The following is an 18,681-nucleotide window of genomic DNA, read 5'->3' as shown; positions in this document are numbered from 1 at the left end:
AGTAAAACGATTTACATCTTTGTTAGACATGAATTAGAATAAAAATATATTGATCAGACAACTTTCTCATTATGTTTACTCATAATGTTTACTTCAGACCTCAAAATGTACCCTTTCTTCTTTTGATGTGAATTCTTTTAATTTTACATGGAATTACATGGAATTCTGACTGAGTGATGTGGCAGTGACTAAAAGAGGAATCTTGAGTCTGGAAATCTACAGGATCTTCCTCTGTTGATGGTTGCATTGAGGACACTAAAAAGTGCTGATCTTTGAAAAAGGGCTATTTCAGAGTACAAAATCTTTAGTTAAGCACAACTCAATTTAGAGTGACATTTTATTATGTGTAACTGTTGTTTTTTCTTTATACATTGTGGCAATGCATGTGGTATTTGAATAGTCCGATGAGAGATTATAACAGTGGAGGCAAGGTCTTCAGCTATCCTAGACGAAGAGGAACCCTGTGGAGTAAAACACTATAAAATAAGAAAAACCCACCAAGCAACAAAGCATAAATTGGAAGCCAAATATATTTCTCATTAAATTGTGCAACAATACCACTCTCCGGAACAAAACAGTCTTTTATAAGTGCTACATCTTTTATAATGCATATAAAGTTATTATTTCTGGCTAGACACAATATTGTGAAAGTGATTGACTGTATAATATCATCAGCTTATATCACTGATGAAAGTGAACCTAAACTGCATACATTAGCTCTGCACTTCACTTCTGTGTTGCAGCCAATAAAACCATATGGTCCTTAACAGATCAAAAATATTTACTTGATGCAACGTATTCCACTATTACAGTTCTCAAATAAGGACTTTACCTGTATGTCTTTTGTGTAATATTGATCTAGCTCCTGGCTGGAATTTATTTCCTCAAGTCAAGTTTGTTCTTATATACAAAAATAAAATATCACTACTATATAATGCATGTTTTCTTGCATTTTATCACAATGTACTGACAGAGTATCCTGAATTACCAAAAAGGGACCTCAACAATTACTTCTTAGTTGATGTACCCAAACAGCTACTAAACTGTGGAAAGGTGTTAACGTGTGCTGTTGGGTGTAAACTAAGGCTCAAGAGAAAAATAAATGTAGCTGTTCAGAATTATTATTCATGTAATAAAAGCTAGCAAACTGATGTTGTTTTATGGGGGTGATGATTTTGAGGTAGCCTGTGAGGTAATGGTTTCTTCTTCTGGCATAAGTCAAGACTGAAAACGATGTAAACCTCTCACACAGAAGGCCCTTTTGAGTAATGTTGTGTAGAAAATTTACCAAAGTTGTAGTGTGATCTTCTGAAAAACTGGGTCCGGGCATTTAAGCCTATTTTTTAAAACAAAGATTATTCGGTTGAGCAAATAACAGGATCTGTGGTACTGTGAGAAGCTTAAGTTATACAAACATTTTCCAGTAAATCTGTACACTGGTAATGCCCAACAACCTTTTGCTTGCTATTCATCATAATGTCAAACGATGTATATTATTTTAAGATTAGGAAATTTGCCTCTCAGCTCCTTGACAGGAAAGTGGCAAGGTGATTTTATGAGGTCTTCAATTTGTAAACTATATAAAGCAGCATTGACGATTTATTGTTCATTTTGAATACTTGTCCATCATTGAATGTGGGGAGAAGACATTTTATAGTACCAATCACAGTAAATGTTAACATTACAAAGCATGAAGATATTATATTGCTTTATGAGAGCCCCAAATGAGAAAGTCTGTTTTTAGCTGTTTAAATTTTTAAAGAGCTTTTTGCACATATTCTAATGTTGTCTGTATTTGTATGTGAGTGTTTTCTTTAGTGTCCTTTTATTGTATCATAATGTATAAAGCATGATGAACTGCTATATTGATTGATGTATTTTTCAAAATCATGGAATCTGTTTTATGATTTCACATTTTTATACCTATCTGTGAAACAGAAATGTTTTAATTGTTAAACTCACGTGGATGCCTATATACATTTATTTTAAATTAAATTAAATGAGTAGAAAGCGTAGACAGCATCTCTTGATCAGACTGGGTTTTCTCTGGATCTATTTATATTCTTCAAATTGAATACATGCCGATAAGACTTTTTTAAATAGCGAATGGAGGTTGAATATGCAAATATCTATTTGGAGAGACTGCTACTTAATGGGGGACAGCCAATCAATAGATGCTCTATTAAGTACTCTTTATTGGTCTTTCTCTCATTAAACATATGCGTCAATATAAAAATATATTACATAAAGTGATCAGAGATCATTTTTTAAGTAATTGCGGTAGAGGATGTGTTTCCTCACCTCTATTTCATTTAACTGAAATAGTTTTTTTTAAATTAGGCAGGGTTAAATTCACAGCATAGTCCCCTACATAGGCAATACATTGGTAAATTTCACAAACACCCCCATAATCATCCACTCCTGACAAAAGCCAATTGCAACTTAGTCAAGGCCAAGACAGACAAAATCCAAAAGCATAAATCACTGCCACTATGTAACACTTCCAGATCATCTAAGTTTCACATTTGTCCAACCAGTTCCTGGTCTGTCAATGCCAATTCTTATGCTGTTGACATCATGCTGAATCAATTGTAAGGAGATATCTGAAGAAAAACTTACCCCTTTACTTACCATCATCATTGCATCCCTTCCGGATGCTCTCACAGCTGGACAGATCCTGCTATCCTTCAAAGAGCAAACCCTGAACCACGGGGATCTTTTTAACTACCACCTTATCACTAATCTGGCATGCCTGGAAAAGCACTGAGAAGAGTGTTGCAAATAAACTTCACATAAAGCACGCTATCAAAATTTGGGACTGCTCAGGAGCAGCGCGCACCAGACCTCTTCCTAATGAAAATCTAGATGGACCCCACCTCTTCTCCCTACACTGCTGTGGCCGTTTCAGCATGATAAAAAAAATGTGCACTCAGCTCCACAGACCCGGAGGGGGACTCATCATCATATACAAAGACATCCTCAAATGCACACCTACCACAAACCCTCTCCTGGAACACATGCACTTCAACCTACAAACCAACAACTGCCCCACCCCTGAAGGGCACACTGGCTTACAGACCACCCGGTCAATGAGGGAACTTCAGCAACCTCATCTCAGACTTCATCAACCCCTCACCATCAACTCCTAGGACTTCCTACTCCTTTGTGATTTCAATTTCCACCTGGAAGATCCCTACAATAATTGCTCAATCACCTTTTAGAATGTCTATTCAACATAGGCATTTCCAATCTCATCATGGACCCTACACACAATGCAGGAGAGATTTCAGATGAAATCTTTGTCCCCTGCAACAGCATCAGCTACCACTCCATATCTGCAGTCACATAGATTGGCCACTACCTCATCCATTTTTAAATATTCATGCCACAAGCCAAAGCTCCCATCAACATCAACCAAACCATATGGAACTGGAGTAGAATATCGGAAACTGACTTGTACTGCACACACAAAACAGACCATCCCAACGCCACCAACAACCTAGCCAAGGACATCACTAACTACAGCTAGTAGATCTCTCTGTTGAGACTCTGGCACCCATCAAAACTCACAAACCCTGCAGAACCATCAAACAGGCCTCCTGGTATACAGAAGAACTCCGGGACTCCAAAAGATATTGCACACAGCTGGAAAGGAAATGGAGCTAGAACCACAACGCTGAAGCCAGAACAATCTGCAAGGCCACCCTCAGACACCACCACCACCTCCTAAGAGACACCAAGAGAAGATCCCTCATGGACTGGATCAAAACCAGTTCTAACAACGACAAAGAGATTTTTGAAATCATCAATCAATTTACCACCCCAGAAGCCATAGTCAGCTCCATTACCCCTTCCCAGGAACTCAGTGACAACCTTTAAAACTTCTTCAACAGCAAAATTGAAGCGATCTACAATAAGTATGAAAAAAACCAGAGCCCTGAGGACATTATCAGCAAGCTGCCCAAATACCGCTCAGAAAGACACTTAACCAACTGGAGAACACTCACTGAGCAAGACACCACTTCAATCACGAAAACAGTCTACTACGGGGCCCCTACAGACCCATGTCCACATCATATCTACAATCACATCATCAACTTCTCCATCGAGTCTGCAACCTTCCCGAACGACAGAAAGCATGCTGCAATTACATCCATCCTCAAAAAAACACCGGCAGACCTCAACAAACTGAGCAACTTCTGTCCCATCTCCCTTCTGCCATACCCAGCAAAGGTGTTAGAGAAGGCAATCCACCAACAACTCACCAACCACCTGGAACTCCACAATCTTCTTGACCACTCCCAATCAACCTTTCGAAGTAACCACAGCAAGGAAACAGAATTCATTGCTGTCATGGATGTGATCTGCACCGTACCCGACCAAGGAACAACTTCTGCCCTCATACTGCTGGACCTCTCAGCTGCATTCGATACCAATAACACTGCAGTCTAATCAAAAGACTACATGTAAAAGGGATCCAAGGTCCAGCCCTCAAATGGCTATGCTCCTTCCTCACAGGGAGAGCTCACAGTCAGACTCCCCTCTCTGCACATCAGAGCCCAAGGACTTCATTTGCAGAGACCCTCAAGGATCGTTTCTCAGCTCCAGCCTGTTGAACATTTACATGACACCACTCACCGACGTCATCAGATCTCACGGCATCTCCATCATCTCCTACGTTGATGATATGCAGCTCATCCTCTCAATATGAGACAAGTCGCCCACTACCAGATTCGACTTCACCAAACGCACAATTTGCAAAGCAGAATGCATGAAACCCAACTCCTTGAAACTCAACTCGGACAAGACAGAAGTGCTAATCTTTGGAAAAACTCGTCCTGGGACTCCAGCTGGTGATCCTCAGGACGTGCAAAACCACCATCACCCACAATGTTCTTGACCATTCCCAATCCGGCTTTTGAAGTAACCACAGAACGAAAACAGCACTCACTGCCACCACAGATGTGATCCGCACCCTACCGGACCAAGGAAAAACCGACACCCTCATAATGCTGGACCTCTCAGCTGCATTCAATACCATATCACACTCCAGCCTCATCAAAAGACTACACGCAAAATGCATCTAAAGTCCAGCCCTCAAACGGATATGCTCCATCCTCACATGGCAACTCAGCAAGACACATTCCATCTCCGCACATCAGAGACCAAGGACTTAATTGGTGGAGTCCCTCAGTCCCACCCTGTTTAACATTTAGATGACATCAATCACCAACGTAATCAGATTTCACAGCATCTCCATCATCTCCTATGCTGAAGACACACAACTCATCCTCTCGATGTAGGACAACTCCCCCACAACCAGATCTGACTTCACCAAACGTATGATCTGAGAAGCAGAATGCATGAAAGCCAACTCCTTGAAACTCAACTCGGACAAGACAGAAGTGTTAATCTTTGGAAACAATAATTCCCCCTGAGACTCCACCTGGTGGCCCTCATAACTTGGTCCAACAACTTCACCCACAAACCACGCAAAAAACTGGGGAATAATCTTAGAGATTATACTCAAGATGACCTCACAGGTGAACACAGTCAGCTCCTCCTGTTTCTACATTCTCTGCACGCTCAGAAAAATCATTAAAAGGATCTCCAAGAGCACCAGACATACTGCCACTCCAGCCCTAGTCATCAGTGGTCTAGACTACAGCAACACACTCTATGCTGGAATATCCAACCACCTTCTTCATCGTCTTCAGATCATACACAATGCTGCAACTAGGCTAATCCTGGCCCTCCCACGGTGCATCCACATAACGCCACACCTCAAAGTTCTCCAATGGTTGCCGATACACAAGAGCTACCAATTTAAACTTCTAACACATGCATACAAGACGCTGCACAACACTGGTCCAGCTTACCTCAACTGTTGCTTCCACTTCCACCATCCCACCAGACTCCTACACTCTGGCTCACTCTCTCTCACACACACACACACACACACCCCTTGAAAACGCAAAAGCAGAACAGGAGGCCTAGCCTTCTCCTACCTCACACCTAAAACATGGAACAAACTCCCTCTACACAGAAGGGCCTTCTTCTCACTTCTGAAATTCTCAAGAAGCTGAAGACCTGGCTCTTCAACTAACACCAGGCAGACAACCTACATACCAGATTTAGCACCAAGATTCGCTTCAGGTGATAAGTTTCCCTTTTCAAATCCAAATAACATAACTTAAAATAACATAACAGAACAATAAGATAAGGCCCAACAATATTCTGCAGATATACTATACAGGCAACAAGCCCCACTTCAGTATGGTGACAACAAGCATTCAAGTCCTGGTTGGCCTTTTTGCAACGTCTGGCACGGTCGTTATCATCAAGCATTTCTTGATATCCTAGCACTCTGAATAGGATTTGATGGCATTTTCCTGACATCTTACTGGAAGAATGGAGTCTAACTGGCACAGAACACCTTTTTTTGGTCTGAGAGCATCCCCAAAAATTGAGGCACCCCCCCAACGCTCCACACTCTTGCCTGAGATTCTCACTTCGTACATAGAAAATCTGGAAGTCATGATCTAGAGAAGGAGGTCAGAATCCAAAAGAATGAAGATGGTAATCCATACCACATAGGGGCAGAACATCACTCCGTAGAAGTAACTCACTATCATTTAACCCTAAATGTCTAAGGCCTATTTCAACATGAACCCAACCAGGACAAAGTTTGTTATCATTTCTAATGCAAGCAACTACCCAGTCCAGAAATTGCTTAATTATACAAATGTGGATGGCTTCACATTATGGATTGTCTACAGGACCAGGGGCCTGATAACGACCTTGGCAGATAGGATACTCCGTCACAAACGTGGCCGATATCCCGCCCGCCATGTTACAAATATTCTATGGAACTTGTAAACCGGCAGGCAGGATATCTGTCAAATTTGTGATGGAGTGTCCCATCCGCCAAGGTCGTAATCAGCCCCAAGTCTCTGAATGTCCACAACAATACCCATCTTGGCTTCAGCAGCACATTTTGGGGTTCACTTCAATGAAAATAGCAAAGTGGCATATAACAGTGGTAAACCTTAGATTTGATAAACTCATTATTTCCCAGACTTTGCTGACTTATTAACTAACTGCGAAATTAGCTATACCGTTATTGCGGTACTTCATTACATTTTGTTTCTATCTGCATCAAATTCAAAATACCATCCTCTGAAGAATGAAAGGACACTGCACGACTACCTGGAGGCACTGTACAACACAGAGCAATGGCTTTTCTCCCACGTTGCAGTCAATTACTCGTAATGGTATGAGCACTAACAATGTGTAAATGTCGCAACCAAAATATTTTGCATTAGCAAAGTTAAACAAAATACAAAGTTGCAAAGTCGAAAAACACTGTTGTATGTCAGTTTCTGTAAAGAGAAGGGGCTAGATCATGAAAACGGTGAGAGTGAGGCAAAGAAAAGTGGTGCACGAGTGTGCTGAAAAGTAAACAGACAGGATAAAATGAGGAAATAATGAGCATAGAAAGGAAGCCTAAACAAAGTGGGAGCATATTAAGTGGGATTTTGGGGTCTCCTCATGCTTGCATTATAAGCGTTAGTACAGAGATTGGTGTATTATTCCATATAAACAATGTTAATTTTTGTTTCCTTATGAAAAATTACGGTTTCTGCTCCCAGAAAGAAGTATTTCACGTACTCCAAATTAATTCCACTGTTAACATTTGCCACACTCGAGTTGTGTTGTTATTCCCCCATTCTGCTAACATTTATTATTGTCTTATTAGATTTAACTATATATTCATTGACTCCTGTGTTCTGTGAATTCCTTCACTCATTGATTGTCTATCTGAAGTGATCTGACAGTTTCAGGACGTGGGAAAGTATGATTTAAAAACAAAAAAAAGAAAAATTAAAATAAAAACTGTTTTTGATCAGTCTAACTCTACTCATTGTTTGAAGAATGACAACCCCCTTCTTTGAAAGGAGATTTGGTGTGGATGTTAGAACTGCAGAACTAATGCTACTATCCCTTGATTGTTAAAATGTGCAAAGCACACAGAGGATTTCAGTTAACTGCCCTAAGTTTGGATGTATAATACTTTGCAAGCGGTATAACAGAAGAACCTATTTAATCCTGGAACTTCTTGCTTGATAATTAGGAACATCAAATCCCTTAAAATGGAACTTTGGCTTCTCTGTTCCTCTATGCTCCAAAAAACAAAAAACAGAAACAAGAATATGTGACAGGCAATGTACATGAGGAGAAATGACACTTTATAATGCCCAGAGTTTTTAGGAGATGCCATTGCCACAAATCCTTTCACAATATGAAGACACTTTACCCTCTTCCTAATACTAAAATTATTAGCTTGAGCAATCATTCTGAAGTATTGTGGCATGTAATAAGGTGAAACTGACTATCAGACCAAGAACTGCTGCCAATTGACGCCATCTATACTAGAGCATGACCATGTATTTATAACACAAAGAAGTATCTGATAAAATATCTAATGCAATTGATGATAGTGAGATAGTTTACAAAAGAAGTAGTTGTTTAACTTTTTCATCCATGTTTTTATTTATTTATAGCTATTATTCACTATCAAGAAATGTGTGAAGGTACTTGGCATATGAGCCTTGTCCTATTCTGGAACAATGAATGTTTTCTAAGAAAAACCTGGAAACTTACAGTCCAACCCCACAAGACTAAGGCCCTCATTATGACACAGGCAGTAAATGCCGTCTACCGCCATGGCGACGGGTGCCAAAAGACCGTCGCCGTGGCGACCTACCATCCGCCATATTATGACCGTAGCCGGAATTCCGGCTACGGTCATGGCGGTAAGGTGGCCTTGCTACCAGCATCAGCACCACGTCAGTAGACCGCCGCAGACCGTATCATGACCCATGATACGGTCTGGCGTTGTTCTGCTGGTGGACGCTGATGCTGGCAGCAGTGCCGCATCCCGTCTCCTGCCGGAGGACCCCCTGCAAGCAGGTACGTCGGGTTCTCCGACAAGGGAGGAGGGTGTTGTGTGTGTGTGGGGGGGGGGGGGTGTTTTTGTGCGTGCATGCGGGTGTGGGGTGTGTGATATACGTGTGCGCATGAATGAGAGTGTGCGTGTATGTTGTGATGTGTGAATGCATGTGTGCTTGAATGTGTCTGTGGATGTGTGTGTGCATGGATGTATGCATGCGTGGGTTAATGTAGGTATGCATGTGTGTATGTCTGTGCATGTAGGTGTGTGTATGTTGGGGGGACGGAAGGGGGAGGGGAGGGTGAAGGAGGCCTCTGGGGAGGCAGAGGGGGGCAGGGGAGACCCCTATCAGTGCCAGGGAAGGAATTCCCTGGTGCTGATAGTGCCTAGTGCCATGGTTTCTGTGGCAGTAAAAAAGCCACAGAAACCATGGCAGTGGGCGGGATCATATTACTGTGGGTGGCCTAGTGACTGCCGCCGGTCTGGAGACTGTAGTCTCCAGTCCGGCAGTCGTTACCACCTTGACAGTCGGTGTGGTACATTGGCGGTTTGGCTTTTGCCAAACCACCAATGTTATATTATGTACCGCCAGCCTGTTGGTGGTACTACCACCACTATAACAATGACCGCCGGGGTCGTAATGATCCCCTAAATGTTCTATTTCATAGAAAACGGGTGAAAAAATAAATATGAACATATTTGTCTAGTTGCTTTCATTTTCACATGAAAGGAATCAGCTGCCTGATTTCTATTGTTTGCAATTAATGCTGTCAGGGTGGTCAAAAGGTGCTCTCAAGTGGCATGTGTTCATTTCAATAACTAATCTACTGCACCCCAGTGTTCTATTGAGACTCCAAAAACGTGGACATAAACATCATCTTAAAAAACAAGTCATACAACCGATGATACATAAAGGAGAGAAGGTAAAACTAAAGGCCTGTTTATACACCAGTAGTGACTTATATTTGAAAACAAAACACCCATTATACAGAACATGAAAACTAGCAAGCTAGTAAGCTCATTTGGCAGTCATTTAACTCCCCTTCTAGGTATTCTTAAGGTAATATCACTCTTATGCATAACAACAGAAATTGGAAGCACCAAGTGGAAACCCAAATAATTAACAGTCAGTGAAGTGAGGTCACACAACTTTACCTGAGAGGCCTGGTGGTAAATTGGATTAGGAGGTCTCTGCCCACTAAGAGCAGAGGCTGATGCAGTGCAATGCAAAGACTCCGGCTGGGAAACAAAGTCAGGAGATGAGGAGTAAATAGTTATACATTTTGATCAGACTAACTAAAAAGGAAGCTGGGTTTCAAGTGACAGAGTTGAGTGAATAAAAGGGAACACAGAATTTCAGCAGCAAGTGCTGAAGGCAAGACATAAAAAACAATCCAGCAATAATGGTCTATTATCATTAAATATGTCAGATGGTACTGCACAACCTCTATGTCTTGATTTACACAGCACAGAAACTCTACATAGTATTCTTTCATACAAACCTATTTTCTGTCATTAAGCACGCTTAACGGTTCTGCTCTGGCCGCACACCTTCATCAAAATGAAAATGTTACTTAACTGTAACTGTAGAGCCCTTGCATCTTTCATTTCAAACTTCTAGAACAATGACAAAAGGATCGTCTAACACTTTGGCTTTTTCAAATATTCATGACTGTTCACTGATACAGAAAAGCCTCAGCCCTTTAGCAATCTAAAAAGGCTCAGCTTTCAAATGCCCCACAATCAGTTCACTTGTGAAGACAAAGCAGGTTTCTCAACAAGCACCATGCACATTATGATCAATGAATACATGATACTACAGTAGAGTCCCTGTCAGCACAGGTACAAGAAACTGTGGCCCGCCCATGCATACAGCAGCTGCATAAAAGCTGGTTTGCTTTATGTTGTAATATACTGGACGCAAAATCATACAAAAGAGATTATGAGGAGTAATTCCCTATTTCTGAGATTTACCCACAAACCTATTATTAAGGGGATATTGGTGTAAACAAAAAGAGGAAGAGGCAAGATAATCTGCACTTCCCAGATCTGCATACCCTTGAATTCCGACTTGGAGGCAGTAAGGCTAGCAAATGGGAAGGCACTTGTGCAGAAGGCAGCTTTCAAAATATCTGATAAGGATGTCTAAAGTGCTGTGTGTTTGAATGTGCCTTTGGCTCCCACAAAATAATTGTCATTGTCTGGTTTTAATAATGCTACTGAGAGAGGAAAAACAGTGCAGAACACGATCTACTGGAAAATGCCATCCTATTTGACAATGTATAAGGAAAACATAACAAGTTGATGCTTATAAGCCACTTCAGACTGTGGTAGCCTTTTAACTTCTTTCCACACAGATATTCATTACTAAAATATGAATATGTTGGTTTAAAACAAACTAGTATTATTTGGGACGACATCAGGTTGTCTTCTGGGACTAATGTTAATAGCAATCTAAACTTTAATTAAAACTACAGATAATAAATGTCAATGCATAATGTCTCTGCACTGCCAGCTTACTGCACCCTAGAGGCTTGTTGTGAAGGGAGTTGGACCTCTTCAGATTGGGGAACTCCCAAGCAAATAAGAACACATCTGTCCATCTGCTTGCAATGTCAAGACAAGTCTGCCTGCCCGTCACAATGGAAATCTAGGTACTGGACATGATGTTGGTATAATGCAAGGCCTTGTTTTTACTACAGTTCTCTCCTGATCACAGGCTTAAGATACAGCCACTGAACTGTATGTGCTAAGTTAATGATATTAGATTTACATTTGCTGATAACACAAACTTAAACTGATCACATGGAATGAAATATCATCTTTTATGACTACATGGTTGTGTTTTTGGTACTTGTGATTTTTCACAGTGGCAACAGATTGGTATCTGGATCGCTGTATTCAGTGACTGTAGATTAGGTGTGTGGGGGTGGGGAAATGGGGGGAGAGGATTTTCGAGACGCTTTAGAGGGACTTCTTAAGCGCTGCTGCCCACCTGAAAGATTGTCAACAATGGAATATTTTAGGAAAGCGTGTTTTAAGTGAAAGATCATGCTACAACATGTTGGGTCTGCTTCGACATAGTAAAGTTTTCATGAGAAATTACAGCCTACCTACTTATGGGAAAACTTCTAAATCCAAAGGACAGTTCTATTCTTCACTGGCCCAGAAAATTTTACTTTTGGTCAGCACTCTGTAAATAATGCCTATTAGAGGTTTATTCTTATGCTGACAGGATCAGATCTAAGCAATAAGTCAACAAGCAACCATGAATGGTGGCTAAAATCATCAAATCATTCCATGGGAAATCAGAAACCCCAACAATCATGACCAAGCCACTTGACAGGAGCAATGTGTCCTAAAGTTCATTAACACTGGGAAAATTATGATTACCAAGAAGGGTACAGTCATGTGCACCATGGCTCTGGCTGACTAAATGAAGTCAAAAGGCAACATCCTGAAGCAATAATGAGAGAAATGTTCACAAAACATGTATAATGCTTTGCAAGAGAGTTTGACAAAACCTTTATTATAGGTAGACAAGTGGTTCGAACAAAGGTAAACTCTTAATTGTAAACTGAAGGTGATGTAGGCATGTGATGACACAGGTCCTATATAGGCACCACACGGGTGCGCTGGCGTCAGTTTCTTTTCCCGACTTTCTATGCCTTAAGTGTACAGCTATAAAGAACACGGACTACAGGTGCCTCAAAACTAAAGCTCTGAAAGGGAAGGACCCGGCCCCTAGAAACCTGTTCACAGAGTGGGGAGGATGGGTGGGTCGGTAAGAAATCTGCAGCTAAATATAGTCTTTGGTAGATAAGGTGCAAAGGTAAGTAACATGTCCATCTGATAAAGCCTTCTAGCTTCAGATTCCTTACCTTTGAGTAGCTACCCAAGCAATACCACCCAAGAGAGGGTCTGCAAACCGAGTCCAGACAAGCAAGTCCCACAGGACCAAACGGGCAAAGTGCCTGTCCCTACAGACCTGCCTGTCCAGGCATTAGTGTTTGGTAAACGTGTGCAGAGATGTCCGTGTTGCTGCCTGACAGTTGTCAAGTACTGCACCTCCTCGTGCTAATGCAGTGGCCGCAGCTTTAGTTCGGTAGAATGAGTGTGCAAACCCTCAGGGGGTTGCTTTTTGGCCAATGCGTAACAGGTCTTAATGCAGAGAAAGACCCATCTGGAGATGGTCTGCTTCTGCTCAATCTTTCTTTGCACCCACATAACCTACAAACTGTTTGTTATCGACCCAGAACTCTTGTGTACGATCAAGGTAGAAAGCCAACTCTCTTTTTGGGTCTAGGCAATGGAGTCTCTCCTCTTCCTCGAAGGATGTGGGGGTGCGTAAAAAGTAGGCAAGGTGATAATTGGCCTACATGAAAGGGTATGACAACTTTTGGCAGAAAAGAAGCCCTAGTGCAAAGAATCACTACAAGTACAATAGGAGACTTAAACAATCAAGGGTGATCAGGTTCCTGCAAAAATACAGACATAGCAGACAAATATTCCTTAAGAGTGCCCAGAGCCGAGCCCTGCTCGGTAAGAGAAAGGATGAACAACAAAACCATGGAGGGGCAGAAAAGGAGTCATCAGATTTTATCTGTGCACCGTGCCACAAATTTCTTCCAAAGACAGGCGTATACCAGTTTGGTGGAGGGACGCCTGGCTGCCAAGATTACGTTACAGACTTTAGGAGGAAGGTCAACAGCTGCCAACTGCTGCTGCTCAATCTCCACGCAACAAGGGGAAGACAGGACAGGTTCAGGTGCAGAACCCTCCCCTGCTGCTCTGTCAGAAGATCCTCACAAAGCGGCAGTCTGATCAGAGGACCGATAGACATGCTCAGTAGCTTGGGATACCAGACTCCGTGACCAGACTCCGTACCCATTCCGGAGCCACAAGTATTACTTGGGCAGGTCGTTCATGATCTTCATGAGAACGCACAGTAGGAGTGGTATGGGAGGAAAGGTGTACGGAAGGCCCGAACTTCACTCAAGACGAAAAGTGTCTCAGAGCGATTGCCACTTTGGAAACTCCAGTGCGCAAAACTGCTGACATTGCGCATTCTCTGCATAGATGGACAGATCTAACCAAGGATCTCTCTCTCCACTGCTGAAAGAGACCTTGTGCCAATTACCAATTGAGGCTCCATTTGTGATCCGCTAGGCATTTTTGGCTGAGTTTGTCCGTACTGTTATTCAGAGAGTCTGCCAGATGTTGAACCACCATGGATATGCCCTGCTGTTCCAGCGACATCCAGAAGCTCAGAGCCTCTTGACAAAGGGTCCATGACCCCACCCCACACTGCTTGTTGCAGTACCGCATGGAAGTGGTGTTGTCTGTGAACAGCTGCACCATCTTTCCTTGATAGAGGGAAGAAAGGCTTTCAATGCGTTACGGATCACAGTGAGCTCCAACAGGTTGATGTGGAGGCTCGTTCCCACCAGAGACCAGATGACTCAGATCTCCACCTCTCCCAGGTGGCTGCCCAAACTAGGAGTGATGCACCTTTCACTACAGTCAGATCTGGTTGGGGAAAGGAGAGGGATCTGCCTCTGATTCAATCGTGGTTCATTAACCACCACTGCAGATCTTTCGCAATTCCCTCTAAGATCTGGACCTTGTTAGAGAGATTCCCCTGTTGCTGCACCCGCTGGAACTTCAGGTAGCACGCATATGCCATCTGACTCGTGTCACCAGCAGGTAGCAGGAGGCCCTGAGGCCTAGCAGCCTCAGAATCATTCTGGCCTAAATCCAGGATAGAGGTTGAAACATCGTATCAGCCTGAATAACCTGGACTTGCTGCTTGGGAGGGTAGGCCTGAAATGGAAATGTGTCCAGAACATCTCCGGTGAAAGGCATCATCTGACAGGGAGTCAGGTGTGACTTTGGCATGTTTACAGTGAACCCCAAATGCAGGAGGCCCACCGTAGTCTGGAGGTGGGAGAAGACAGCCTGGGGTGAACTCGTCTCAACAGCCAGTGGTCGAGATAGGGGAAGACCGAAAACCCTGATCCCAACATATGAGCTGAAACCACTGTCATTACCATGATGAACACCCGTGGGGCGCTGGTAAGGCCAAAGGGGAGCACATTGTCCTGAAAGCTTTCATGACCTACTGTGAGCCCCAGGTAACGTCTATGGGCAGGCAGGACGGGGATGTGAAAATAAGTGCCCTGCAAGTCCAACGCTACCATCCAGTCTCCTGTGTCCAGGGCAAATAGAACCTGAGTCAGAGTGAGCATCTTGAACAACTTCTTCTTGAGGAAGAGATTGAGGGACCTAAGTTCTAGGATAAGGCGAAGACCCTTGTCCTTTTTGGAAACCAGAAAGTAGCAGTAATACCAACCACAGCCTACTTCTGGCACAGGAAGCCTCTCTTAGGTACCTTGGCCAAGACAGCCTTAAGTTCCTCACAGAGAAGGAACAAATGATCATCCGTCAACCGATCGTAGGAGGGTGGCATGGAGGGGTAGTGTTGAAGGGGCGGAAGTAGCCCCTTTGGAGTTATCTGCAAAACCCACTTGTTGGATGTAATGGATTGCCAGCGGAGCGGTGATAGCGAATCCTGCTGCCAACTGGTCCAAGGTGGGGATAAAACACTACAAAAAGGATTCCTTGTAAGGTGAATGATATTGGAGTGGGACAGGGATAAAGACCAACAGAAAAAAACACCTACAAATATAATTTCTAAAACTAGAATACAACTTGTACCTCTATAAATAGAAATCACTATTACAATACATTTCTGGGGAAGGTCCCTCTAATACTCAAACACCCACTGTTTATTAAAGATCCTTTTCATTTCTTCCATAATTCCTGAGTCTATTCATAAACAGATGGTTAAAGTCAGGAATGTTACAGTAGGGGCTGGAAAGCATGTGGGGCACAGTGGCTAAACAGGAATGGGGGCATGGTTGGAGACCCCTTTCATTGCCACAAAAAGGGCAAAAGGTAGACTTGGGGGGGAAGAGGGGCTGCAGAGAGGCCCAAAGACCTGGCCGTAGCCTGAGAATCTTTGAAGCGCTCAAGCACCAAGTCTGTCTTGTCTCTGTCCATCAAGAAAGCTTGGACATCCCCTGAAAAGCTAGATATCCTCAGCCAGCTATGGCGCCTCAGTGCCACTGTCGAAGACACTGTTCTGCCTAGCGAGTTGGTAGTGGTCAGTCCGCAACGAATTGTGAGCCTTGCTGCATCTCTATGGTCGGCAACAGCCTGACAGAGTACAGCACGGGCCTCCTCCTGGACCTATGGCAGCACTTGCACAATCGTATCCCATCGCGTGGGGGAATAATGGCCCAAAAGGCATGCAGTGATCACGGACCTCAAGGCAAGGCTGGCGGAAGAAAACATCTTCCTAAGTGACTCCTACATTTTGGATTCCCTATCTGAGGAGTCAGGAGGAGGGGGAAGAAGGCGCTATGGGGGTAGAAGCTTGGACCACCAAGCTCTCAGGGGTGGGGTGTTGCGTCAAGAAACCTGGGTCCACAGGTGTGGGGCTATGGCAGTGGGCAATCGTCCTGTTCACAGGAGCTCCTGTGCTGGGTTTGGACCAGGTACCCAGTAGGATGTCAGTAAGGGCATCATTTAACGGGAGCAGGGGTTCTGAGGTGGAAGCTCTTAGTTGCAGCACCTCTGTCGAGAGATTAGTCTTGTCAGTCACTGAGCGCAGCTGAAGGTCCAGGACCTCAGGCGCCTACCTCATCACCATAGCATAAGAAGATCTCTCCTCCGTAACCACAGTAGGGGGAGAAAGCATGCCATTATCTGGAGAAGAATCCAGTCCACTGGCTTCACCAAAGTCTTCATGCCATTCCATTTCCTCATGGGGCTGGTATTCCAAAGGGTCTGGCAACCCCTCCCATTCGTCACCAGAGCCTAGCCCATAGGAACAGAGCTCAGGATCCGAACAAGAAGGCAAATCTCCTGAGGAAGCCAGAGTTGGCATTGTACCACACCCATCTGGCTCTCTGTTGGAGTCGGCAATTACAAAGGGATGGTGCCACCAGTGGGCATGAACATTACTCTGAGCGCTGGCATCGGGGGAGGTCAGGATGGCTCAACCCAAGCCAGTCCGGATCCAGAACTAGATCTCTAGAAGTCCATCACTGCTGAGGATGAAGCTGCCGCCGCGTAACCCAAAGGGGGCCCTCTGATTAGATAGGGCCCAAAGGTGCTCCAGCAGGGTCGGGCTGCCTAAAAATAAGGTGCATGGCCTCCTGAAACTCTCAAGGTGGGCAGGAGTTGCTCCAGCAAACTCGGGGAGGTGTGGAGTCAGCCCAGGAGCAGGTTCCGCAGAACGAGGCCTAAATCGTTGACACTCCCCCGTCTCGTCGGCCAATGGACAATGAAAAGTTGAAGAGTGCTTCGAATTCTTGGATTTTTTCCTTGTGCCTCGACTTACCCAATTGTCTCGAAGACTTTGAGTGGGATGACACTTTGGACTCTGCAACCAATCCTGGGACCTTCTTCTCGGCCTGTGGCCTCTTTGCCTGTGTGAAGTAATGCGCTGGGCCGCCATTAGCTTCAGGGGTCGCTCCCTCAAAGCCTTTGGATGCTTGGCCAGGCACTCAGAGCACAACTTTGGGTTGTGGTCATGCTCCAAACTCCAAAGACACATGAGGTGCAGATCCATCACACACATCGCCCGATGACAGGACCTGCAGGGCTTGAATCCTGTCTTCCTAGAAGACATCCTACAATGCACCAGAAGTAAAACTTGAAAAACACTTAACAGAAGTCGAAAAAAGCCAGGCACAACTGACAGAGGGGTAAGCTTTCTTCAGATCAGCGCTTAGCTGGGGCGAAAAGAACAGAACTGAAGTCCGCGTGTATGGGTAGAGCCTATATGGTACCCGAGATGTCATATCTGGCGCAGACGATGACGACGATGGATGCAGAGCAGATCAACACCACACAACAGCATGCAGAAGTACTTCTCACGAAAATCTTCTGGATCAAGTCTGATGCCTGGGGAGAATTCAAAGGTAAGTAATCTGCAGCTAAAAGTCTCTATCAGATAACATTAACCGGGCCACTTAGGGTGAGTCACCAGGACACTTGGTCAAGTTGGCGTGGGCTCTATACAAAACATAATATTTACACCTCCCAAAACTATTCTAAAGTTCTTCATAAATTATTTGTCCAAAAAAAATAAAGCAGACGCTATTAGTGTGGGTGCCTCATTCGAAAAGGGCTCTTTTAGATTTTTGGCAAAAGCTAAAACATGAGAAACAATTCAATTGCCAGTAACTGCACTTTTACAGCTTGCTATCTGGATGTTTGCATGCTTTATCCCACCATCTAGTGATTGAGGCTGGAAATGTCAGATACTTTTCTCAAAAGCTCCAAATTGTAGTCCCCCGATCACAAGAACAGCAGTAATGAGATTGCCTATGTGACTGGCAATTCACAACACTTGTGTTGTCACCAGTTACAGTAACGCCCCCATCAAAAGGACCTTCGACAGCCATGGTCAGACATCACTTAAACATACTCACAGTTCAACAATCACAGTCATTCCACGATATTTTATCGTCACATTCTTTTTAACTTGCAATGCTGTTTAAGTGCCAGGTTTTGTGAGAAAAGAAATGTTGTCACACTATCATCCACACAGGTAAATATAAAATAACTCACAGAACTTTGAAAGGCAGCTACAGATTTATTCTATAAAAAGTATCAGAGGACTCCAATCAGCAGCAAAAATGAGGAAGAAAGTAAAA

General features: G+C 43.6%; 1 protein-coding gene across 12 annotated transcripts in view; it reads right to left on the bottom strand.

The window, feature by feature from the left end:
* Window positions 1-18,681, bottom strand: part of MPDZ (multiple PDZ domain crumbs cell polarity complex component) — a 1,044,214-nt gene that overhangs the window by 417,318 nt on the left and 608,215 nt on the right. For 6 of the 12 annotated variants that reach the window (XM_069238948.1, XM_069238974.1, XM_069239000.1 and 3 more), the window contains one exon: window positions 10,109-10,192. The exons of the other annotated variants lie outside the window; for them this stretch is intronic. In XM_069238948.1, the coding sequence (XP_069095049.1) occupies window positions 10,109-10,192 (84 nt within the window). The remainder of the gene's footprint in view (window positions 1-10,108; window positions 10,193-18,681) is intronic. 12 annotated transcript variants of the gene reach the window in all.

Source organism: Pleurodeles waltl, chromosome 1_2, assembly GCF_031143425.1.
Source record: "Pleurodeles waltl isolate 20211129_DDA chromosome 1_2, aPleWal1.hap1.20221129, whole genome shotgun sequence".
NCBI lineage: Eukaryota > Metazoa > Chordata > Amphibia > Caudata > Salamandridae > Pleurodeles > Pleurodeles waltl.
Note: the sequence above shows the minus strand (reverse complement) of the source record. Positions and strands in the feature narration are given on the sequence as shown.